This window comes from Peromyscus maniculatus, chromosome 12 (genome assembly GCF_049852395.1).
Source record: "Peromyscus maniculatus bairdii isolate BWxNUB_F1_BW_parent chromosome 12, HU_Pman_BW_mat_3.1, whole genome shotgun sequence".
Lineage (NCBI taxonomy): Eukaryota > Metazoa > Chordata > Mammalia > Rodentia > Cricetidae > Peromyscus > Peromyscus maniculatus.
Window position 1 is genome coordinate 22,407,767 of NC_134863.1, and position 26,505 is coordinate 22,434,271.

The 26,505-nt window shown below is 45.0% G+C and overlaps 1 protein-coding gene across 4 annotated transcripts in view; it reads right to left on the reverse strand.

Annotated features, from left to right (window-relative positions):
• Acap2 (ArfGAP with coiled-coil, ankyrin repeat and PH domains 2) overlaps positions 1-24,167 on the reverse strand; it is a 118,857-nt gene extending 94,690 nt beyond the window's left edge. For 2 of the 4 annotated variants that reach the window (XM_006974484.4, XM_015993314.3), the window contains exon 1: positions 23,759-24,156. In XM_006974484.4, coding sequence (XP_006974546.1) covers positions 23,759-23,811 — 53 coding nt within the window. In that variant the 5' untranslated portion in view covers positions 23,812-24,156. Of the gene's footprint in view, positions 1-23,758 lie in introns of all 4 variants that reach the window. The other 2 variants (XM_006974485.4, XM_015993316.3) reach the window with 2 other exon arrangements.
• Between the last annotated feature and the right edge of the window lie 2,338 nt (positions 24,168-26,505).

The window sequence follows — 26,505 nt, forward strand, 5'->3', positions numbered from 1 at the left end:
CCAGCTTTCTGTGTGGATACAGGGACTCCAAACTCCAGCCCTCAGGCTTCCATGGCAGACATCTTTCCAACTAAGCCATCTCCCCACCATCCATCTATAATTTCTCTTCTCATGGGTAAACAGCTAGGAAGAGAGGGGATGCAATATTTAAGTGGAGATCTCTGAGTGGGACCGTGCTGGGGTTCTAACGCAGGCCCCCCACTGGCTGGGCAACCATTCCACCAAAGCTAAATCCTCAGGTCTGGCTCTAAGTTCTCAAGACACTGTCAACTGCTTTTCCCAAGTGGTTTTGCTACTGTCCACACCCACTAACAGCATCCCTGAGTTCTAGGTATCCCCCGTGCCTGCCACAGGAGGCTGGTTTCATTTTTGGTCATTCCTCTTAGGGTGGTTTTAATCTGTACATCCGTGATGGCTAGTAAAGTTGATCGACGGTTTCCACAGGCATATCTGCTGTTCTTACAACTTCAGTGAAGTGTCCTGTTCCAAACTTCTGCTCAGTTTTTAATTGTATTGTTTTCTTATTCTTAAATCTTGAGAAGTCTTTATACATTCTGGAAGTTCTTGATTTCATTTATGATTTGCAAACATCTAACATCCCAGTGTTCTCATTATCTTCACTGTACTTTTCAAAGTTAAGATTTTTGCTCAGAACTAGTTGTCACATTTCTACAGACAGTTTGAACTGTTTTGTTCTCCAGTCAGCTCCACTGACCCCTGCCCTGTCACAGCATTACACTGTCTTAGAATCAGAAAACACTCTTTTGTTCCTTTTTTTCCAAAGTTTTTTGTCTATTCTAGGTGAATTTCAGAACCTACTCATTAGTTACTATTTTTAGTTGGAGTACATGAAATACACACAACAATTTGGGAAAGTCTGATATGTTTTTCAATTCTGTAGACCAAGCCTCATGCACTGAGTTATACCCCAGTCTCAGAAAATAGATACACTGGGGGCTGGAGATTACTCTCTGCACTTCCAGAAGACCCAAGTTTGGTTCCCAGCACCCACACTGGGCTGCTCACAACTGCCTGTAACTCCAGCTCCAGAGGATTCGATGCCCTCTTCTGGCCTCCACAGGCACCGCATACACACACACACACACACACACACACACACACACACACACAGCATATACATTGACATGGATACACAGAGAGAGAGACAGACAGACAGACAGGTTTTTTTTTTTTTTCTGTGTAGCCCTGGCTGACCTGGAACTCACTCTGTAGACCAGGCTGGCCTTGAACTTGGAGCTCCACCTGCCTCTGCCTCCCAAATGATGGAATTAAAGGCGCATGCCACCACCACCTGGCTAAATGAACTCAATCATATTTTTGTAGACTTCGTGTCTCATATTGCTCTCTTTGGGCTTTTTTTTTTTTTTTTTTTTTTTTGTCTTATTGGTCTTTTGCTTATGTATTCAGGTTTTGGTTTCTGCTTTGTGGGGGGTGTTGATGAGTTTCCTGAGTTTGTTTTTGTTTCCTTAATTTTATGTCCATTGCTGTTTTACCTGCATGTACGTCTGTGTGAGGATGTCAAATCCCCTGGAACTGAAGTTACAGACAGTTGTGACCTATCATGTGGGTCATGGGAATTGAACCCAGGTCCTCTGGAAGAGCAGCCAGTGCTCTTAACCACTGAGCCATCTCTCCAACCAATAAATTTTAAAAACAGATACATTAACAAAATTTCATCTTTCCCTTACAATCATGGTGCATCTCTCCTGAATTTTCTCAGCAATGCTTCTAACTGGGGTTTGCAAGTCTTACCTATTTGTACCTCATGCTTGCAATGTCGTTTTAAATTTCCACCCAAAATGTCCTAAGAAAAAAGCTGGACCCCAGTGCTTTGCGGATGTGACTTCATCAAGACTGGATTGATCCACTGGCAGATTCATAACCTGATGGCATTCCTGAAGTGTGGACTAGACCACAGAAGCAGCTCAGAGAGCACGTGTCCCCAAGGACACACATCCCAGTCACCAGGAGGTGAGCAGCTCTGCCCTTCCTCATGCCCCGATGTGATGCTACACCTCATTGTGACTCAGGAACAACACAGACTGGAGCCTCTGAAACCATAAGCCAAATTGAATGTCTCCCCTTGTCTTTCTCAGGGATTTTGTTACAGTGACGAAAAGCTGAGAAACACAAGAAGAGATTTTTACATTTCAATTTCTAACTATTCAATACCAGTACACATAAATTTAGTTATTACAAACTCAGTTTGTCGTCAGTTTTTGGTAGATTCTATCAAATTTATCACATATAAGATCATGTCACCTGCTAACAACAACTCCTGCTTCCTCCCTCTTCTTCCTCCCAGCCCCCTGCACCAGCTAGAACCTCTAGCATGCTGAATTCAGTGGAACACACACCAACCTCGTTCCTCGCTAAGGGATAAAGCATTTCGATTCTGCCCAGGGGGTGTCGGCTCGCTGTACGGCTGCCATCGATGCGCTCTATCAGGCTAGAGATTTCTTCTACTCCTAATGTACTAGAAACTTCCGCCTGAGCTTCTCCATCGGGAGCAGTGGGTTCTGTCAAAGGCACTTTCCTGAGCGTATGAAACGATCATCTGACTCTGTTCTTGGCGAACATGGCCAGTCACACCAACGGGCTGTGAACTTCATACTCAACTCACACTCCTGTAGCCAACCCCACTGGACAGTCTACCTTTTTACATGTTTTCAGTTGTGATTTCCAAAGCTGTGAGGACTGTCGTTTTCTGTCTTGTAACTGTGAATGTTGCAGCCGTTACAGAAAGAGTCGGGAGGGGTTCCCGGCTTATCTGCTTTCTGAATTGTGTAGAACTGACATCACTGTGTCATTACATGTTTGGCTAGAATTCGCCCGGAAAGTCACATCTGCACCAGGTATTACTTTCTTGCTTGCTAATTTTTAAACTATAAATGCCATTTTTAAATGGATACAGAACTATCAACAAAATCTTTTCCTTCATGACTAAACTTTCTCAAGTTACAACTTGTAGGAACACTCTAATATCATGCCAAATTTGAAGGCATAAAATTCTTTGTATTATGAATATAAACATAATATCATATCATATATATTTATATCAAATATAAATATGGGTATAAAATAACATCACATTATTACATTGTTAGTACCTACAGAATCTGTAGTGACAGCCAACATTAATAATTCATGACGCCTTTAATCCCAGCACTCAGGAGGTAGAGGCAGGTGGATTTCTGTGAGTTCAAGGCCAGTCTGGTCTATAGAGCAAGTTACAGGACAGCCAAGGCTGTATGTAACACAGAGAAACCCTGTCTTGAAAAATAAACAATGCATATAAATAATTCATGACCCTAAAGCGTCAAAGCGTCCCCATGTAAATGAGCTGAATCATAGGACAAACTTCAAAGCTGTGCAATACTCACCTATCTAGGACCCAACAAGGAGGAAACCCAACAAATCACTGTCAATGCTACAAGAGAGCTGCCTAGCATCTGTAGCCTGGTCTACAGAGAGAGTTCCAGGACAGCCATAGCTACACAGAGAGACCCTGTCTCAACCCCCACCCCCCAAAAAAGAAATGAAAATATTTGTTCTACAGTGGCAAAATAAGAAAAAGAGTATAAACGGCAGGTAGAAAAGTATGCTTTTCCTGTAAATATTAGGTTAATGGACAGAGCAAAGTGTTTGGGGGCTGACATCGGAATGACCCACAAAGCTTTTCCGTGCTATCTGTGCCGAGCCTTGTTCACCCCAAAACTCTGATTCAGTAGCTCTGAATCGACCCAAAGTGTTCTGGAAAAAGATTCCCATATGACTCTGACAAACACACTGACTCAGAACTGCCTATCTGACTGCCTGGATGACTTCTCAAGTGACCCATTAAACAAAAATAAGAGACAAGTGTGATGGCACATGCCGGTTAATCCCAGCACACAGGACACAGAGACGGGAGGATCTCATGTCCTGAGCCATCATGGACTACAGAGGCCTTTCTCAAAAACAATAAATAAATGGATGGATGGATGGATGGATGGATGGATGGATGGATGAATAAAAGAACGAATACCAGGACATTCTTAATACTGGGTGGGGGGTGTTCCTGGGTAGATACCAAGTATGTGTTATGTTTCTTAGGATCAAATAAACCATTACAATACTGTCACGTTTTACTTCAATAACCATTTCCAGCCCCTATGATCAGAGTACAGCTGCTGGATCCCAATCAAAAGAGAAGCCATTGTTTACATCTGCTGGGATCATAGCAAGGCGGCGGCACCGAGGCATCTGCGCTCTAATCACAGAAAGATTACACACTGCAAACAATGGCTGATTGACAAGCAAGAGGTCTCTACAATGGCATTCTACAGTTCTGAGTGACATTTTGATCTAAATGGGTTTGTAACTCATATAGAACTTTTCTATTGTAATAGCTAGATTTCTGCCATACTTAAAAGGGTATGGGTTTTGAGGGGAGTTTAATAAATACTATAAGAGCATAACTACTCCAAAACTTTGGACGTTGGGCTTCTTTTCAAAAGATTCAGAAACAAATAGTTTTTGCTGAGAATTCTTTGTATAACAAATATTTAGGAATAAGTACTTTTAGAATATACAACTTGACAACCTACACACACACACACACACACACACACACACACACACACACACACACACAATTCCTCTGGAAAAAGTAATAAATATTTGGGGAAATCTTCACATACAATTCAACATTCTGGTTGAACTTTTGTTATCAAATATGAAGTGTCAGAGTTATGTCTTTTGTAACCTTACAAAACGAGTCAAGGACACAAAAACATTGTACTTACCTAATTGCCACAATTATCTGAACTTTGTTATACTTGTTTCATATGGTCCTTGTATCACTTTTCAGCTCTAACAAACTGTAGCAGAATCTCCTCCCTATTCCCAAACACGTAGTTGGCTTCTCTGTTGTGATGCTAAACACCTCCACCAAAAGCAGCTTGGGGAGGTAAGGATTTACCAGGCTCACAGGTACCATCCATCACCCAGGGAAGCCAAGGAACTGATACAAAGAAAACAGAGATAGGATGCTCAATGGCTTGCTTCCCATGGCTTTCTCAGCCTGCTTTCTTACACAACCCAGGACCACCTACCTACCTGCCCCCTGAGTGGCAGCACCCACAGTGGACTACTGGGCCCTCCCACATCAATCATCCATCAAGAAAATGCCAGGCATGCCCACAGGCCAATCTGATGGAGGCAATTTGTCAATTGAGGTTCCTTCTTCCAGATGAAGCTATAGTTTATATGAAGTTGATAAAAAAAACTAACCAGTAAAACAAATACAATATTAAAAAATAATTTACTGTCTCATACTCATTTCATGATTAACTTCCCTATATTGTTTCAGAATGTACTTGTACAACTCATTTTGTTCAAGGTTGTATCTTTTTATTCCATGCATGTTAATGGTCTTTTCTTTGGGGCTGGGGTGTGCGGGGTACCAGAGTACCTAGAGTACCAGAGGCTCCTGTGTGCTGGCAGGAGTCTACCACAAAGCTACATGACACACAGAACTCACAGCCATCACCGACAGACAACACAGTGATCACCAGACCGGAAGTCCGTGACCAAGTGGCGACATCAGAGGGAACACACTGTCACCAGTGTCCTCCACCAGCAACAGTACGGAGACAAACATTTAAGTTAGCCAAACTGTGCAACACACACCAGGTGGCATCTGTGGATTGGGATTCAGAACCTATTTGGTGGCAGCAAGACAATCAGCAGTACTTATGATTCCTACGTTCATGCCAATAAAAATGAGCCCAAACACACCTGCAAGACATGTCTGAAGGAGAGAAAAAGACCTCAAGAAAACAGTGAAAGGAAAGGAAAGAACAGAATTGGGAGTGGGGGCAGTACAAAGGCCAATGCTGGAGCCGGGAAAAGCGACAAGAATGACGATTCTGCTACGACTTGATCTGATATGAGGATCCAAGTTTGGAAAGCGGGGGCTAGAAAACCATAAACTAGGAGCAGCGCTGTACAAAAGAGGTGCCAAGTTCTCTTCTGATCCACGCCTGCAGTTCAATGCTTCCATCAGGTTAAACAGATCCAACTCACACATCTGCCCCTTCTCCATCCTGAAAACATTCAAAATGCTTCCTGACTTTTTGAAACAGTACATCACTGTCCTCAGTCACTCTACTGTGCAACAGCGCAATAACGTCACCCCTCACCGTGACACAGTGGCCCCTGATCAGCCTTTCTCATTCCTCTCTCCCTCCGATTTTTGTTATATGTTTGAACCTACAAGCGTCATATCATGCATTCTATTATTTAATCTACTTTTTTTCACGTATATTATGTGCATCCTCCATAGAATCCACCTTCTCACGCTTTCATGAAAAACACTGTGACAATGAATGGTTTAGAGCAAAAACTGGTAAGGTTAATGCAAAGCACCAAATAGCAAACATAAGGCATCCTGGCTATGCGGATTCCCAATTTTGTAAATGGTCAAGGCCCTGATACACGTTTTACAATATTTAATATGTAAATAGTTGTCATATGTATTATTTAGGGACAATGACAAGAAAAATGCTCATTTCAGACACAATTTTCTCTCTTCTAGATATCTTCACTCTGTGGAGATAGATAGATAGATAGATAGATAGATAGATAGATAGATAGATAGATAGATAGATAGATAGACGGATGAACAGATAGACAGACAGACACATATAGAACCCACAGATACAGAGAGCTAACTGCACTCAACCTTATGGTGATGGGAGGCAGAGAGAGGAGGAGAAGGCAGGGGTAGGGTAGCTATAGAAAGTATGTAGCTTTACAGACACTGAAATTCTATATAGTGTTCATAGATTATAAGTTTTCTTTTTTAACTTTTTAAAATGTTAAAGCTAAGCTCATGGGTAAAAATTATGGGTGACATAATTTTCAAGAAATAATACAAAAATTAAATAATTAAAAATTATTCAGAATTTCAAAATAGGGACAGAAGGGCATTAAGCTGAGCACGGGCTAGTCTGCAAAGGAGTCCTGTGTGACCCCTGCATGTCCATCAGGCAGAGGGGCCAGAGGGGCCAAGTCTTGATGTAAGACTCTACTCAGAATCAGGGCCAAACTGAAATCAAAATCACTCTCTACCACTTAATTAAAACCCGTGTGTCACATCTGTCCTTTGTCTCACGTCTGTAAACTAGGCTGTCTGTCAGACACCTCAGTAGCGTGTGAGGAATAAACACGTGCCTTTAGGAGGGGTCTAGTCTACGTGGACAACTTCACGCATGTCAGCCATCTCTTCTGCTGCTGCTGCTTTTCCTTTCTGCAGTACTGGATCAAGTCGGGGGCCCTGCACTAGTCCACCTTCACAGCTAAATACTATTCTGCTTTGCCAACGTTCTACATGACCTGGCATTATCTTTCCTCCGTCCTGATTAATAATGCTCTCATAAATATCCTTGTCTGCACTAACTGTACATGCCACACCTATTCTTACTCGTAAGGTAGTCCCAATATAAAACTACCAATCCAAGTATGTCCTCTGTATTCATTTGTACATGTCTGTGTATGTTCAAAGGGCAGCCTACATGGGAGGTAGCTCTCTCGTTCCACCACGTGGGTCCCAGGGATCACGTCAAGTTTGTCAGGCTTGATGGAAATCACCTTTACCCAGTAAGCCATCTTTCCAGGCCCCAAATATATGTTCTTTAAATTGTGAGTCAGCAAAATGATTCAGCAGGTGAAGGTGCTTCACCATGCAAGCCCGGCGACCTGAGTTCAACCTCCAAAACCCACACGCCATCCTCTGACTCCTTAATGTACAACATGGCACAAGGGCTCACACACATCGTGTATGCACAGGTGCCCACAGGTGCGTGCACACACACACACACACACACACACACACACACACACATACTCCAAATAACAATAATAATTTTTTATTAAATTATGAGGTATTTTACTGGTATGTCCTTCAAAAACGTTCTGTCAAACCACACTCTCTCCTCCCGTGTGAGAATCGTTTCCCGATACCTTTTGCGGTACCAGGAACTCTATTGTTTTGGTTTTATTTTGTTGGGAGGTGGAAGGGGGCGGGGTTTGAAACAGAGTCTCTCTCCACAGCCCTGGCTGTCCCGGAATTCACTATGTAGACCAGTCTGATCTTAAACCCACAGAAGTCCATCTGCCTCTGCCTCCCGAGTGCTGCTTTGATAAAAGGCGTGCACCACCACTGCCCGTCAATACTGGGAACTCTTAAAGTCATCAACTTGATGGGCAAAGCCCCTTCCTTTAGTGTGGGTAAGTTTCATTTTTTAGTTTTTTAGGTGTTTGGCTCACATTGCAGAGGCTGCAAGCCAAGTCCAAAGGCATGGTAATTCCTTCTAGTGAGGGCCACATGCTACGCTGAAACATGAAGGAGATATCAAGCGGCAAAACTAACTGTCCTGCTTTATGCAACCTCGCTGCACTTTAATTTTCCTCACCGTGGCTTGAGGCTGGAAAGGAGCAATGACATTCCAGCACTGGTCTCTCTGATTCCTGACTGCAGATGCAATGTGACCAGCCACCCAGCACCCCGGCCAAGCTTTCCCCTGTGACAGACCGTGTCCTCTCAAACCGTGAGAGGAAATAAAGCCCTCTTCTTTCTGTCCTTCAGTTACTTTTTGAGGTATTCTGCTGTGGCAACAAGAAAACAGTATCAATCACCTGCAACATGACTTTGCCACCCCCAGTTAAGATGGAGAGTCCAGCAGGGCCTGGTGGCACATGTCTGTAATCCCAGCTACTCAGGAGACAGATCAAGACCTGCTGAGCTACAGAGTAAATTCAAGACCAGTCTGGGCAAACGAGACTCTATTTCAAAATAAAAGTAGAAACAGAAGCCTGGAGACAGAACCTGCTGGCGAAACACTTGCCTGGCATGCATGAGACCAGAGGTTCAGTCCCCAACATCACACATACACATACACAAAGTGACTACAGTTCTCTGCCCCCTTGAGCTGGGTGGCACCTTAGGAGAATGTGATAACATTAACATGGCTAGTCCAGGCAAAACTCTCCACCGCTTAACTGTCTTACCCCTTAGAGGTAAACTACTTTGAACATACAACTACACTAGCAATAGCACGCAGTAAGAAGCCCAAGGTACATGGAAAGAGACAAAGGAAATGTCGTGTGGAAAGGACAGAGAGATCCATGAATGCCAGGACATCAGCCACACGAAATGAAGGAGCCATGCTAAAGTGCGTCTTCCAGCCTCGGCCATCTCAGAGGATGCTAGGGATGAGTCAGAGATGAACCCTCCAGCCAGGCTCTTTCCAAAACTTCTGACTCCTGAATCATAAGCAAAATAAGAGTTGTTTTGACACACTTTCAGTTGATTTGTTAAACAGCGCATCAGCTCACCAGATGGCAATTTCAAGTATGTACTAATCTTTAAGATGTTGCCTCTCCAAATCAACAGTGTGCCTCACAACAGTTCCTTGCAACAGCGCTACCACACTGATGTGGGACTGCATAATGCGGCACCTCCGGAACAGCAAACTAGGGCAGGCATGAGGTGAGCAGGAACTTACCCTGTAGCTCAGGATAGACTTTAATCCTGATCTTGCCTCCACCTCCCCAGTGCTATGATTATAAACGTGTGTTACTGAGACCAGCCAATCTTCAAAAGTCACTTACAAGCCAAAATTTCTTTAGTGTTTGTGAGGTTGTTGGGGGTGTTTGGGGGAGAGGTGAGTTAGCTCTTTTGAGACAGGGTCTTACTAGATAGCCCAGGCTGGCCTGGAACTCGCTATATAGCCAAAGTTGACCTCAAACTTAAGATAACGCCCCTGCCTCACCCTCTCAAGGTCAGAGATTACAAGCATGGGTCCATGGACATTTTTTCTCTAAATATTTATTCTGCCAGGCGGCTCAGGGACAATAGCTCAAAGCTATTGGATTTCCTAAACAGTTACTAAAACGCAACAATGTATCAAGATGGAGAAAGGATAGCTAACCAGTAACGGGGAATGTCCTTCTGCACTTTAGGACAACTGGAGTGAACAACATGAAACAATGTCTCAAATACCTACTAGGGAAGATTTTAACTGTTCCCAACACAAAGAAATGATGTCTGAGGTGCCAGGTATGCCAATCACGCTGATCTGATCATTAAATTTTAGTGTGTTTATATAAGTGTGTGTACACTGTGTCCTCAAGACACATACAATTATTATTTGTCAATTTTAGACAATATTATATATAATGAATAATATAAGGGAAATTTTTATTAATTAGCCAAACAAAATACTTTAGCATTGAAAAATAGTGATAACCACCATATTATCTAAGCTCAGACATTGTGAACACAGCTACAATTTAGAAATATCAGTAGATGTAATAGTGGGAAAGTGGGAAAGAGAGCTAACTGATATTTAATAACCTTTTCTACTATTTCCTTCCTTTTGTTGTTGCTTTGTTTTGTTTCTTGTTTGGGACAGGGTCTCACTATGGAGCCCTGGCTAGCCTGGCACTCACTATGTGAACCAGACTGGCCTCAAACTCATAGACATCCACCTGCCTCTGTCTTCTGAGTGCTAGGATTTACCACATGTACCACCATGCCTAGACTACTCTAACTCCTTTTTTAAAGAAAAAGAAAATGGCATCAAGAATGCCTAGAATCCCAGTGTTAGGGGATGGGGAAAGGCAGGAAGATTTTGAGTTCAAGGTTGTCCTGGGCCCCATGGGGAGACCCTATCTCCAAAAAGTGGAGGGAGAAGGGCTAAGGATGTGTTGCATTTACAGAGTGCTGCCAAAGAAAGTCGTTTTGGGTTTGTTTGTTTGGTTTGGTTTGGTTTTGCCGGGCATGGTGGTACATGACCTCATCACGGCCACAGCAAGACGCTGACGCAAAGAAGCAGGGCAGGAAGGTCTGGTGTTTTTCTCACACACACACAACACCTCCGTGAAACAACCTCTAAAACATAGTCTCCTTGCATTATAAACACTTTAAAGAAAAACCCAAAGGGATGGATTTTCAGCTCACTATTAAAGTTTCTCATGGAACAGAAAGCTAAATTAAAGTAAACTCAAAACACCTGTAATTTAAAAACCATTTTTAAAAGGAAAAAATGTCAACAGGAAAAGTTTTGTTTACTTACACCTACTTCTGGCTAATGCCACAAAAACCAAAACGGTGAGTCCTGTCGAGTTTAGTTTCCTATGAGTAAATAAATGGGTATATTCTCTGATCAAAATTTGTAAAATACACAATTAAATTCCATTATTACTCCTCCTAGTGCTCTCAGCAGCAGCTGCCTTTATTTAACACATTAAACAAACATGTACGCCTGCCAGTCACGCCTCCTTCCCTGTGACGTCATTCCAGACAGCTCCTCCTGCCCAGCCTTCCTGGTAACTGTTCCTATAGGCACTGGGAGCTGTGCCCAGCTTACATAATCCTTTTTAAAAAGACCTTTACTGCTCTCCTGCAATTTTATCAATCTACTATGTTCCGTTATCCAAGTGGATAGTACAGCTGGGTGCTGGAGCTGAGGGTATGGCTCAATAGCAAAGCACTTGCTAGCCTGTGTGAGGTCCTAGATCCAACCTCCAGTACAGAAAGGAAGAAAGAAAAAGAGAAACAAAATCCCCAGTGGATCTCTAAAATTGCCGCTAGCACCCAACTCGTCAAGTCCTCTATTGTTTCCCACGATGCACACCTACGTGCATGTCTAATTTATGAATTAGACACAGAAGCATAACAATAATAAAATAGAATGAGGGCTGGAGAGATGGCTCAGAGGTTAAGAGCACTGGCTGCTCTTCCAGAGGGCCTGAGTTCAATACCCAGCACCCACATGGCAGCTTACAACCATCCGTAATGAGATCCGATGCCCTCTTCTGGTGTGCAGGCATGCATGCACACAAATACTGTATACATAATAAATAAATCTTTCTTAAAAAAAATAAATAAAATAGAATGATCATAACACTACATGATAATAAAAGTCATATGGGAGCTAGAGAAAAGGTTCGGCAGTTAAAAGCACTTGCTGATCTTGCAGCAGACCCATTTGGCAGCTCACAACCACCTGTAACTCCAGTTCCAGATGATCTGGTGTCCTCTGCAGTTTCGTTGGACACCAAGCAAGCACAGGGTGTACACACACACACACACACACACACACACACTCAAAGTTATATGAATGTGCTCTCTCAAAGTGCCTACTGTAGTCCTGCTGCTTCCTGTGGGGTGGAGGGTCTTCAATGTCTGCATGCCAGGGCGGCAAAGATGACCGGCACAACAGTGCTGTATGAATATGAGGAATGAATGCCAAGAATTTAGGCTCCTCGACACTGGCGTCTATTGCGTTTCTTCCCGAGCAGCCTAGCTCCGCCACTGAAGACTTGCTTTTGATGGGACCTTAATCCAGCATCTTCCACGTGACTGAAAATGTGTCCACAGTTTCTTCATCAACAGATGCAGCCTCTCTGGTGATTTTTACCGTTTTCAGCCCTAACACATACCTAAATCTGTGTGCCTGTCTCTTATTGCAGTCAAATGGTTCGGTGTCACTCACTTCCGGGGATTACCACTGAGGTCCTATGTTAAATAAACACTGTCTGCCTGGCTCTCTGCAACCCATCAGAAAACATTCTCTGTTCAAGTTCCATCCACAAGCCTCCTCCCATTGGAACTAGGTGTTTGCTGCACCTAGTTAATGCCTATAACTTTAATTTTATTACGTGTATTTATTTATGTGTATGTACTCATATGGAGGGCAAAGGACAAGTCAGGAGAGCCAGTTCTCAGAAATCAAACTCGGGTTGTGAGGCATGGTGGAAAGTGCCTTTACCTGCTCAACCACCTCACCAGCCCAATGTCTGGAACCTCTGCTGGGTGAGATGTGAAAGCAAAACTCACAAAAAATTCTTTTTCTAGCCAGGTATGGTAGCTCACATCTGTAATCCCAGCACTAAAGGCTGAGGCAGGAGAATTACTATTGGCCAGCATGAACTACAGAGGGAGACTCTTAACACAAACCAAAGTAAGTGCCAGCAAGATTTCTCATCAAGTAAATTAGCAGCTTGCCACTAAACCTAAAAATGTGAGTGCAATTGTTGTAGAATATTATTTTAAGATGTGTTACATTTGTTTATGCTGTGGAACATTTGTTTTAATGATGCAAAGCTGTGTTGCATTCTTTTATGTTGCATGTGTTTAACTCTCCGAAGCTGTGTTACTTTGCCTGTCTAAAACACCTGATGATCTAATAAAGAGCTGAACAGCCAATAGTGAGGCAGGAGAAAGGACAGGTGGGGCTGGAGAGCAGAGCAAATAAATGGGAGAAGAAATCTGGGAGGAGGAGGAAGGAGCCAGAGAACAAGGAGAGGAGGATGCTAGGGGCCAGTCAAGGAGCAATGAACAAAGAATGAAAAACAACCAACAACATGTAATCCCTGGAACCCACAGAGAGGAGAGAACTGACTAACACACACACACACACACACACACACACACACACACACACAGAGTTTTTACCTTCACAGTTTCAGAGTAAAGGTATTTTAAATATTTTAAGAAGCATTCTGTAAGCTGGGCACAGTCCCGTGCCTACAGTCCAGACAGTTTCAGGCAGTTCCCACTGCCTTGTCACTTAACGAAGCACTTCACAGGAGTAAAGTAAGTTAGAGCTGGAAGACTCATTCATATGGCTCTTGGTACTGTTATCAAAGAGCTAAGTGAAACCACCGAAAGGAGGAGGGGTTTATTTCAGCTCCGCCCACCACATCAGCTCATCTCAGCGGCAGGAAGCAGAGCAAAGAGGAAGGAACTGGGGTCTAGGTATAACCTTCCAAGTTACACCCATACTTCCTCTACCTAGGTTCCACTTCACAAAGTTGCTACAACCTCCCAACTTATTGCCACCAGCTAGGGTCCAAGCATGCAACACATAAGCTTCCAGAGGGCATTTCCCGCTCAGGCATAATATTTTGCCCCTGACTTCCAAGAGTTCGTGACCATCTCATGTAAAATGAACTAACTTCACTTACCTCCGAGCGTCATAATAGTTCCACATTACTCAAAAGAACATGTGCAGAATGCTGCTAGCTCCAGCATCCTGGAGTCTACACTGCAGCTTGGGGTTTACCCTCACAACTCCACACAATCTGCCTGCGTGGACTCCCACCCTGCCACACATTGTCTACCCGGCCTCCCAGCCTTCCCTCTGAAATCTGGTTGGAAGTCGCCATGACCCTCCAACCAGGATGACGTGGATAACGACCAGCTAGAGTGGTACCTCCTTGGACGCTGGCTGCGCTGGCCTCTGAGTTCCTGGGCAGCAGAGAACAGTGAAATGAGACCCAGGAAAACACTTCCCTAGGCTGCACTTTGCAGGCCATGTGCCTGGGCAAGGCTCTCATCCCAAGTGGACGGTTCTTAATGAGTTAATTGTTTCCGCCCTAGAGCCTGCCATGGTTGAAGTCCTAGCCAATTCCCGGGAAGCCCTCGGGGCTTCTTTTCTGTAGCCCAGTGTAGAGTGGTTGGTGGCTTCGCAGCTGTCCTAACCTCTTCAGGAACCATCCTTCCCAGCACCGTGTTCACAGCAACCTTCCAACCACACCGCACGTGTCTTAAGTCTTTCTGTTCTGCTCTTCCTTCTCAACCCTCACTGCCTTGTCCCTTAAAGGAAGCACTTGACAGTGAGTAAATCAAGTTTAGCCTGGATAAAAGCAGCCAGCATCAACTACGCCACGGCTGAACGCTAACCTGCCTGAAGAATCCGCTCTGCCATATCAACTAGTCCATCGCCTTTAGTTCAGCCTCGCATATTCTCCGGCCATGAACAAAATGCAGACTGGGTCCTCCATGGCCTTCGTGCCAAGTCCCCAAAGAACCTTGCCTTCAACCTGGAGCCTGGTGAGCCTGGCTTCTGTGTCTGTGGGTTTTGTGACACACCCTGTCACAAAACAGAAATCAAGCTCTGACTGGACTGGAGAGTGCTGGCCAGCAAGAAGAAAGCTGAGGAAGAATTGCCCTCAACAGTCTACTCCGTAGTGAACCAGTCTGCTAATCCACAAACCAGTTCTTCTCAGCCTTCTGATCTGGCTCTCAGCACAACCCCCCACTCACCCGTTTACAGCACCCCACGCCCCTCTTGCCCACTTCACCAAACTTTTCCACACTGCTCCTCGGACCAGCTCCCAAAGGCTTCTGGACCACATCAGGAGGCAGTCACTGCAACGACCCTATTTCTCTGGTACCAATATTCTGCATCAGTCAGGTTCGCATCGCTGTGACTAAAATCTCTTATATAAGCAATGGAAGAGAGGAGGGGTTTATTTGTGCCCGTGGTTTCAAAGGGTCCATCCACGGTGGCTCAGCCCCATGCCCGTGATAATGCTACTGTCACAGTGATAGACACAGCGGAAGCGCTTCACCTTGTGGTAGGTTGATGGGAAGCAAAGCCAGGAGGAGGAACCGTGACCGGGTCTTTCATAAGGACAACCTGAGGAACCTACTTCTTCCAGCCAGCCCCAATTCCCAAAGTTTCATAACCTCCAAAACAACGCTGCTGGCTGGGGACCAAACATTCAACACACAGTTGACGCTGGAGGCCAGATCACACTCACACAGTAATACTGCGAGCTCGGCACAAGGACGACGGTTTTTCCTTTCCTCGGGGAGGACGTTTGCCTTTTCACATAAACGAAGCACTTTACCGCTTCCTTTTGGCATGTCTGGCTTCACCAGCACCACGACTCTGCCCTTCCAGCCCACTTTACATAAAATAACGAGCGCTGAACACAAGCACTCCAATACCGCCCATCCATCCGATAACTAAGACAGGTAAGTGACGGATGGGTGGGTAGCATACCTGGTGAGCATATCCCGGCAAAGGAAGCACTCACATCCCAAGGGATGGAGGAGGACAATGAGTGGTCTCTCACCACACTGCTTGGAAGGGCAAGTTTTAAAACATGAATTGTCAGGCCTGGGGGCCTGGCTCAGTTGGTAAACTGCCTGCTGCATAAGCCTGCTGACCTGAGTTCAGATCTCCACTGCTAAAGTGAAAAGTGGGTGTGCCAACAAGCACGTATAACCCAAGACAGGCAAATGCCTGGGCCTCATTAGCCAGCCAGCCAATTTAACCAAATCCACGAGCTCCAGGTTCAGTGAGAGATTCACCTCAAAAAAATAAATAAATAAGGTGGAACACACCCCTGTCACAAAACAGAAATCAAGCTCTGACTGGACTGGAGAGTGCTGGCCAGCAAGAAGAAAGCTGAGGGAGGATTGTCCTCAACAGTCTACTAATCCACAAACCAGCCAGCAAGCTGCTCCCAGTGTGCAGTAAGAGCGCGTCTGTCCTGGAGCAACCTACCATTTTCTGATCGGACTTGAAGCCCAGGAAACAAGAGGGAACTCAGATCTGGTCTATCTGGTACTGTGGAAAGCCTGTGGCTGGGGATGCCAGGGGCCCTGAGAGAGGAGCTACTGCTGTTGTCTGCTAAATGGACACAATGTGGCCATCAAGTTGCCAATCAAAATAACTATGTTGCCGCCTACAGATAATGCTACGGTCAGCTTTGCTCAAAGAAGTGTCTGGTTTTGCAGAGGTCAGTGGTAACTGGCGAGATTCATAATTGGTCAAAGAGACGAAAATTCAAGTAACTGTTGCAGAAATGAGACATCTGTATCATCCGCACTAAGGCTCAAGGAAGCAGCAGAAAAAATGTCAGAGCCAGTGGAAGGAGAGAGTAACACGGAATGCTGGCTTCTGGACATGGTGTGGTGTTCTGGACATGGTGTGGTGTTCCACTCGCGAACGCAGGGCAGCTGTGACGACCTGCACAAGATGTGCCCAAGAGGGGGACTGTCACGGAGAACAGAGGGGTTCCCGAGGCCCCACCACTCCCTGAGTTACAGTTAATGGTTGCTGGGGGAGGAGAGACGCTTTCTTCAGCAGTGGAACCTAGGCTACGGTGCTGTGTGCCTGTGGCCAACCCTAAGGGTCACCAGAAGAAGACGTGAAGGTAGAGAGGAGCCGGCTGTGAAAAGAAAGGGGATCAGCAGGAGTGAAGGGGGATACGGAAGGGTAAAAACAGATGACGGGCCAAGATAACTGTACATGTATGATAGTAATGAAACAAGCCATTATTACATATAATTAATATATACTAATAAAAACTAATAAGGTTCCAACACCATGGCCTTGAATGCATACACATATGCACATATCTTTATGAACACATACAGCACACAAACACACAAAAAAACTTAAAATACAGCATAAATGCCCTAGTCCATATTTTCTAGAATTTTCCATTTAGTATTTTCTATTTTATGGTTCTTACTGTTGTGTTTACACACTGGGGGCGGTTGTGCCCATGGCACACATGTGGAAGTCAGAAGACAGCTCTCCTCCCACCTTTACATGGGTTCCAAGGATCCAGCTCAGGTCATCAGACTCGCACACCTTTACTGCTAGGATATCACGCTGGCCCATTTAGTATTTTCCAGACCAAGATTCATCCAGATAACCGAATCCTTGGATCAATTTTTAAAATTATTTTTATTAGCATACAGAGCCATCATTTTAAAAGTCCACATCATTAGCAAAGTCAAAATATTCAATATTTAATACATTTTAACATTAAAGTCTAGTGTTTTTTTTTTTTAATTTTTGTAATGAAGATGATTCCTAATTTTAGTCAGGTAGGGTAATACACACATACAATCCCAACACATGGGAGATAGAGGCAGGAGAATTTCAGTCTGGGCTACATAGTGAGACTCTGCCTGAAAAAAAAATAATAGTAATAATTCTACTGCATGAAATATTTTAGCTATGAAAGGATCTAGAATGATGTCTGGTATATCCAAAAAATTTGCATGTATTTATGTCAACTTAAGTTGATTAAATTGAGTGAAAAAAATTAGTAACTGCAATATGGAGCATCAGGGTTCACGGCTTTGGTATATAAAGTGTTAATTTCATTCTACCACGTCTGAGATTAAAAAGCACATTTCCCATTATCCTTCTGTCCACTCTATTTCTACTGTATAAGGCACCGGTTGTCAAGGAGTCTGCCTGTTATAAAAACTGGATATAAAATAGCAAATCAGCCAGGATTAAGACCAGGTTAACGGCAAACGGCACTAAGGTGTATGCAGCCTTGTTTTGTTGCGTGTTTCACCCATTAAAACTTCATCCAAAACACCCTGTTAAAAGATTTGTTCTATGTCAGGTGGTGGTGGCACAAACCTTTAATCCCAGTACTTGGGAGACAAAGGCAGGTGGATCTCTGTCACCAGATTTACAGCCTAATCTACAGAGTGAGTTCCAGGACAGCCAGGACTACACAGAGAAACCCTGTCTCAAAAAAACAAAACAAAACAAAACAAAAAAGATTTTATTCTAGTTTACTGAACAAGAATCAAATCAGAACTATAATCTCTAAACAAAAACCTTCAGGAGGGTGCATAACAGATACTGTAAAAGACTAAAAGATCACACAAAGACTAACGTTAAAAGCTTACTGAAGTAATTATGTTTGTATAGGAACACTACTCAGAGGAAAAAATTACTTCACAGGAGCTTAAGAAATGGTTCAGAGTTGGTTAAAAGCACTGACTGCTCTTCCAGAGCACTCTTCCCAGCAACCAGTGTGGTGGCTAAAATCTGTGTATAACTCCAGCTGCAGGTGATGCAACACTTTCTTCTGGCCTCCACAGGCATCATGCATGCATGTGGTGCACAGACATGCATGCAGGAAAACACCCTTATGCATAAAGTGGATAATAATAAATATTTCATAACAGGAAATTGTTAATTAATCCTGATGTTGCTTCTTTTGTCTTACTGTATGGCCCAAGCTGGTCTGCAATCTGAGATCCTCCTGCCACACCAATATTCTTGGCCTCTCAATTTTTACCTCAAAAACGTTTTCACTTCTTAAGTGAACCAAAGTATGTTCAAAATACATCTGGGAGGAATGGAAGAGATGGCTCAGCAGTTAAGAGCACTGGCTGCTCTTCCAGAGGACCCAGGTTCGATTCCCAGCACCCACATGGCAGCTCACAGTTCCAGGGGATCTAATGCCCTCTTCTGACAGCACAGAGTACATGTGACACACAGACACACATACAGACAAAACACCCATACACATAAAATAAAGATGTTTTTTTTTTAAGTCTCACTACATAGTCCTAGCTAGTCTCAAACTCACACTCTTTATGCCTCTGGCACCGAGTACTGGAATTATAGTGGTGCCACCAACATGCCGAGCCTAGAAACAATTTGGATTACGAGTTCTGAAAATTCAAACAAGAAACTACTTATAATTTCGGGCACAAATTCAAACTTCAGTAAATATTAATTAAAATGTCTCTGCCTCTCAGATATTCCCTCTTGAAAAAAAAAAGATACACTTAGATACATTTACATTCTTGCAGATTTTTATAGCAAGATTTTGACCTTTAAGCTTTTAGACTGGTATTTTAAAAGCTAAAAATAGAACCCAAAATTATACAATGAAGTGTGCCCTCCAAACTACTAAGCAAAAAATCAAAATACCCAGCACTGGAATGCAAGAGAAAGCACCGAGTGTATTCAGACTATCCAAAGTCACAACAGCATCTTTTCTCCCTACCTCAACAGAACCCTTCCTATTTCCTCAGCAACTTAACAGGAAAATGAATGTTTTAACCTTGAGTAGCGGCACATCTTTTCTTCAACAAGATCTGACTTTTGCATCAAGTCTGTAGCATCCACGGCAGTTACACAAAAAGGCCGTATTTAAAAGCCAAAAGATCCATTTTGTGAACTGAGCAGTGGAAGGCAAAGGGAGGTGGATCTCTGTGAGTTCGAGGCCAGCCTGGTCTACAGATCGAGTTCCAGGACAGCCGGGGCTACACAGAGAAACCCTGTCTCGAAAAACAAACAAACAAAACAAAACAAAAAGATACATTTTGTGAAAGAATTTTTATTTTATAAATTTTATTATTTAAAAACCTGCAAATAAATAAAAAGCATCACACACCAAATAAGAGGACCCGAAGTCTACAAAACTCAATGAACTTCTATACAGTTAAAATTTACATTTTGGAACATAAGCTTTTGGTTTGGGTGGTAGATAAGTACATAAAATACATTCAATACTGAAAGTATAAAATTTAATATGAGACTCCACAACTTCTGTTCTGATTTTTTTGTTTTGTTTTGTTTTGTTTGTTCGAGACAGGGTTTGTCTGTGTATTCTTGGCTGTCCTGGAACTCACTCTGTAGATCAGACTGGTCTCAAACTCAGAGATCCACCTGCCTCTGCCTCCTAAGTGCTAAGAGATTAAAGGCATGCACTGCCACCACCTGCCCTTAATTCTTTTTTATTTTTATTTTATGTGTATGGGTATTTTACCTGCATGTATTTCTGTGTACCACATGTATGCCTCAGGACCAGAACAGGGCACTGGATCCCTGGAACCAGAGTTACAGACAGTTCTGAACCAACATGTAGGTGATAGGAATCAAACCCAGGTCCATTGGAGAGCAGCCAGTGCTCTTAACAGTTGAGCTGTCTCTCCAGCCCCAATGTGAGTAAGGGGGGGAGGGGGGAATGTTTTCAAATAATTAAAGTCAGAGATCAGCCCTCACAATGTCTCCTGATTTCCTTGGTAGTAGCGAATAAGAGAGTTTTGTCTGCAAGTGTATATGTGAGTGGCGTGCATGTGTGTATGCACATTTACATGGGTTGGTGTATGTGTGTCCAAGCACACATGCACATATGTGTATGTACACATAAAGGCCAGAAGTTGATGCTCCTCCCTCATTCTCTACTTTATTCTCAGGGAGGGTCTCTCCGTTGATGCCAGAGCTCTCAGATTCAGTTGTCTAGCTAACCTGATGGTTAATCCAGCTAGCCAACTTCTTCCAGAGGATCCATCTCTGCCTCCAAAGCACTGAGATTGCCAGCCCAGCATTTAAAGTGTGCTGTGGAGCCACACTACAATCCCCAATGATCACACAGTCAGTGCTTTATCTCCTCAGCCCAGGATCACAGTCAGTGCTCTGCCCACTGAGCCGTCTCCTCAGCCCAGGTAACAGGGCTTTTGCTGTCCAGACTAACCTCCAATTCACAATCCTCCTGCCTCACCTTCCTAAGTAGATGGACATATAGACCCATTCCCACAGCTCACAGATGCTCTGTTTTGATATGAGTTCCAATATAGCATTCCAAATTCACATATACTCTTAAATCAACTTTATCCAATACATACATGATGTGAATATTAATGAAATATCCTAATGTAGATACAAATCTACACCACGGCAGAGTCACAGAAAAACTACAGTTATGATGTGGACAACGGGCTGTCGACTTCTTGGCATTGTTCTCTGTTGGAAATCTAATCTGGGCCCCAAAATGAATACAAGATGCTGGAGCTCTTGGAACCTTGTATCTCTTCCCAGTTTGCAGCTGACAACAACTGGAATGCCAGAGGCTAGGAATCTTAGAAATCTCCATCTACATAAAATAGGGCAAACATTACAATCAAGGTGAAGAAAAAAGTTCACCATATCACACCATAACAACCTGGTATCTCTAATTCTTCTTTTATATTCAATGGTTACCTTAAAAATAGAAAGTGTCACATGACATGTGGCCAACATCAAAGGCTAGAAGCCTACCCAAAGTACTTCCCTCAACTTGCCTGGTTTTTTTTTTTCCAAATCAAATTTCTCTGAAACCAGGGAAACACAAAGCTACATTCTCTAAAAAGAAAAATACTGTGGTTACTTCCTGTGAAGATGAACAGCTGACCGCTGAGGAGAAGGCTCAGTGGAGAAAGTGGTTGCCACACAAGCCTAAGGAACTGAGTTTGATTCCCCAAAACATATGTTTAAAGAAAAACAAACAAAACGGTGTACCGCCATACCTATAATCCGAGCGCCAGGGAGGCAGAGCTGGGAGAATCCCTAGGGACTGCTGGCCAGCCAGTCTAGCCGAATCAGCAGGCCTGCGGTTCAGTACCAGACTGTCTCAAAAGACAAGGTGGGAAGCCACTGAGGAAGACACCCAATGACTGTCTCTGGCCTTCACACACACACACACACACAAACACACACACACACACACACACACACACACACACACACACACACACACACACACCTGAATCACCTAAGCAAAAATTTCACAATAAGCAAAACTTTCCAAGGTATTATTTTAAAATTACTTCATTTGCTGCCCAGCCAGGAAAGCTAACCACCAAGGCTGCCCTTATACAATCTATTTGGGTCACCAGGGTCCTTCAAGTCAACCAGAACATAAAACTGTCCAAATCTAATGGTAACAACATCAACAAAATCCAGCGCGGGGCTGTGTTTGTTTACAAGCACTAGCTTCAAATAAAATTTACACCTAGAAAAGCACAAAGACAACGTGTCCTTAAATTTCCCCTAAGTTCCCTCATTCTACACTTCTCCTTCCTCTTCTCGGAGAGAATGGGATGCCAAATTAACAGTCAGAAGGCTCAGAACAGTTAGTTCCCGGAGGGTGCAAGAATTTACAATGCACGCTTGGCAGGGAGCTCGGTGGGCGCACACACACACACACACACACACACACACACACACACACACACACACACACACACACACACACACATCAATGCTCAGAGGAAGCTTTCAAAAAATGTAACCGAAGTTTTAAGGTCTCATTTAGGCCTAAGGGCAGCCCTCTCCAATTCACAGTAAAGCACAGCTCCATTCTCCAAACCCAGAGTTTCCTATAACGCTCCAAAAGGAAAGAGCACAGATTCTGGACCCCCCCCCCCCCCAGTACTGCCGCCTCTCACGTGGAAGGCAGGCCAGCCCATGTGAATCCAAATGCCACCACATCAGTTTTGTGACAGATCCACTGGGAGCATCCGACTGTGATCCAGGGCCCTCCAGGCCGCGGGAAGAGAAACATAAATGCAATCTTCGGGGCCCTCCTACTTCCGTTCTCAAAACAGAAATGCTGGCTTGCCTAGCCCCTCGGCCCCGCACCTCTTCCAAAAGCTTCCACGGAAAGCAGAGCAGACCGCGGCGGTCAAGGGTGGCTAGAATAGGTGGTTCAAAGCCCCCCTCCCCAGCCCCTCCGTCGAACCCGCCGCCAACGCTTCCCTGGGGGCCCCTGCCCCCTCCTCCCGGGCCGAGGGCCGCCGAGAAGCGGGAAGAGGAACTAAGTGACCCGCAAGGATGCCCAGAAAGCTGGCGCGCAGAGGGGGTGGGGAGGTGGGCGCCGACGCGCGGCGGAAGGAAGGGGAGAGGAAGAGCGCCAGAGAGGGACGCGACGGTCGCGATGCGGCGGTGCCCGGGCTCCGGGAGAGGCGGCGGCGAGCCAAGGCTGAAGAGGCGACGTCCCCTCTCGGCCACGCCTCGGACTGCGGGCGAGAGGCTGCAGCCCGGCCCGTGGGAAGGCGCGGACTGAGGGCCCGCGATGCTCCCGGAGCCGGCTGGTGTTCCCGGGGTCGGCGGTGCACCCCGGATCTGCGGGTGTACCCGGGAGCCGACGATGCACCCGGGGGCGGTGGGTGCTGCCGGGGGGCTGGTGGGTGCTCCCGGGGTCAGTCGGTGCTCCCGCAGACAGCGGGTCCAGCCAGCAAATGCTCCCCGGGTGGACGAGCGATCCCGGGGTCAGCGGCCGCTCCCCAAGACCCGCTCTCACGCCCCGCCGCCGGGACAGGCGGCTCCGGGAGGCACCGGGCGACACGGCGGGTTACCTGAAGCGGGGCGAGTCCTTCAGACACTCCTCGAAATCCACCGTCATCTTCATCTTGCCTCTGCCTGGCCTCGCAGGCGACGCCGGAGGAGCCGCGGGAGCTGCGGGAGCGGGAGAGCGGAGGCACCGGGGATCCGGGCGGCGTCGGCGAGCGCTCGGCCGCCTCTAGCGCTGCGCGGAGCTGCGGAGGGCGCCGCGCACCCTGGGCATAGCAGCCGCGGAGACTGCAACGGCTCGGCAGGCCCAGGCCGCCTCTTCCTCCGCCCCAGCTGAGAGCCGGCCGGGGAAAACGCCCCGGAGTGACAGCCGCGGCCAGCCAGCCACCGAGCCGCGGCCACGGGAGGGGCTTCCGGCAGCACCGCCCGCGGGAGGTGCACGGCCGCCGCGACAGCCAACCGCGGCGCGCGGGTGTCGTTAGGCGGGATGCACGGGTTGCTAGGAGGCCGGCCACGCAGGCGCCCTGGGAAGGAAGGAAGTCACGTGGCCTGCCTAGCTCTCTCCCCCGCCCCCTCCACCACCGCCGCCGCTGCCGCCGCCGCCCCCCACCCCTCCCTCGGGTCTAAAAGGAAGATGTACTCTTTAACGCAGCTTTGGCAGCAATCTGTAGAGGTCTGGGAGCAGAGATTATAACAAGGAAGAGACTAGACTAAGCCTTTCATTTTAGAGAAACTGAGGCCAGGAGAGGCGTGAGGGCGGGCACCTTTGATAACCTTTCGCTTTTTTGGTCCACCGCTAAATAATTTGGAAATTGCGCCTTGCATCTTTCCATATTACACTTTTTCATATCATCAGGGACCGTTTCCTGGAAGTACAATGTCTAAACTATATTCAAATCACCCTTAAAAGTGTAGGTGTATCTGTAAAAATGCATAGGTTGGATGTTTTAACCCAGTGGCTATGAACACCTGGAGGCAACTTCTAGACTTATCTCCTAGCTTTCCCACGTTACACAGCCAGCGCTGATCTGATAAGAACTGTCCAGTTGACACGGTGTCACACAGTAATCCAGTAACTGTTGGCTGTCATAATTGCATTACTGTCTTCTTTACAGGTCAGTCAAAGGTCAAGCCTCAGCCGACTCACTTTTGCTATCTGAAGTCTATATAACCTTTGACCATTTGCCTGTGTTAGAAAGTGATGTTGTGCTAGCTTTCATAACCTCCAGTTACACCTTGATCTCTTCCCACACTTAGAAAGTACCAGCATAATTCTGAAACTTTTCAATGAACACACAAGCATTGTATATGTTTCTTCTTTCATTAGAAGTTTTATTTCTTTTTTTAATTGAATTATATATCTCTATGATCGGCAGAGGTCTCCTTGATCTACATAGTCCTGTTGATAGCTATAAATTACTGATTGTTAAACTTCAGTGCCCTCAAATATATCAACTGGTCAGACTAATCTTTTCGGGAATTGTAATTTTACTGAGAATTAGCCATTTATGCTACATTTGATTGCATTGATGATTTATGGCAAATACAGTAAGTTACCGTGTCAATGTTTCATCATCCTGTTGCAAGACCCTTAAAAGTGGTATTTGGAGGGTCAAATTAAAATTCAGCTGCACAAGATCTGAAGTATGAGGCTAGCCTGGGCTACATAGTAACATCCTGTCTCAAAAAAAACATAGACATAGTAACAAAAACCCTGTGATACTGGCACAAAACAAGACAGACAGAGCAATGGAACAGCACCGAGACCCAGATTGAAAACCACACACCTACACTCCCAAATCTTTGACAGAGATGTCAAAAACATACTGGGATAAAATGATCACAGCCTCTTCAACAAGCGATGCTGAGGAACCTGGACATCTACATATAAAATAATGACAGTAGGTCTGGAGCGATATCCATAAGCTGCTTAACACACAATTACAAGGACCTGTGTTTGGATCCCCAACACCCATGTGAAAAGCTGAATATGGTGGCGTGTGCTGTCATCCTAGGGCTGGTGAGTGGAGAAAGGCTGAACTGGGGAGCTCCAGGCTCGGTGATAACTTATCTCCAAATATACGATGAGGAGCAGATGGGAAGACATCCAACATTTACCTCTAGCACACAGGCATGAACACACACATGAGCACAGACACGTGCATGTACCACACACATACCCCAGAAAGCTTCTACATGGCATTTTTTTATTTTTAAAAATTAAAAAAAAATCAGCAAAGAGACAGCTTATAGAATGGGAAATACTTTTGTCAATTATACATGATAGCATTAATATCTAGAATCTATAACAATAAGGGGGGACCTCAAGGGTCAGCAGAATGGCTCAACAGGAAAAGGCTCTTGCCACTAAACCTGAACAGAATCCTGGATCCCATAGTGGAAAGAAAGCACCAGTTACCAAGGCTGTGTGTGCTCTGACCTGCACACATGCTGTCCAAAGTTCATGTCCCTATTCACACTCTTGTGCATTACACACACACACACACACACACACACACACACACACACTAATTTGTATTTCCTTTTTAATGTATGTGTGCTTGTCTTGTAAGTGTATACCACCTGTGTTCTGGTATCCTCAATGGCCAAATAAGAGTGTCAGATTCACCAAAGCTGGAGTTACAGGCAGTTGTGGGCAACTTGATGTAGGTCCTCTGAAAAAACAAGTGCTCTTAAGCATTGAACCATCTCTTTAGCCCCAACACACACACACACACACACACACACACACACACACACACACACTTTAAAAAAAAGAAATGTAAATTTTAATTAAAGGGGGAAAAAACCT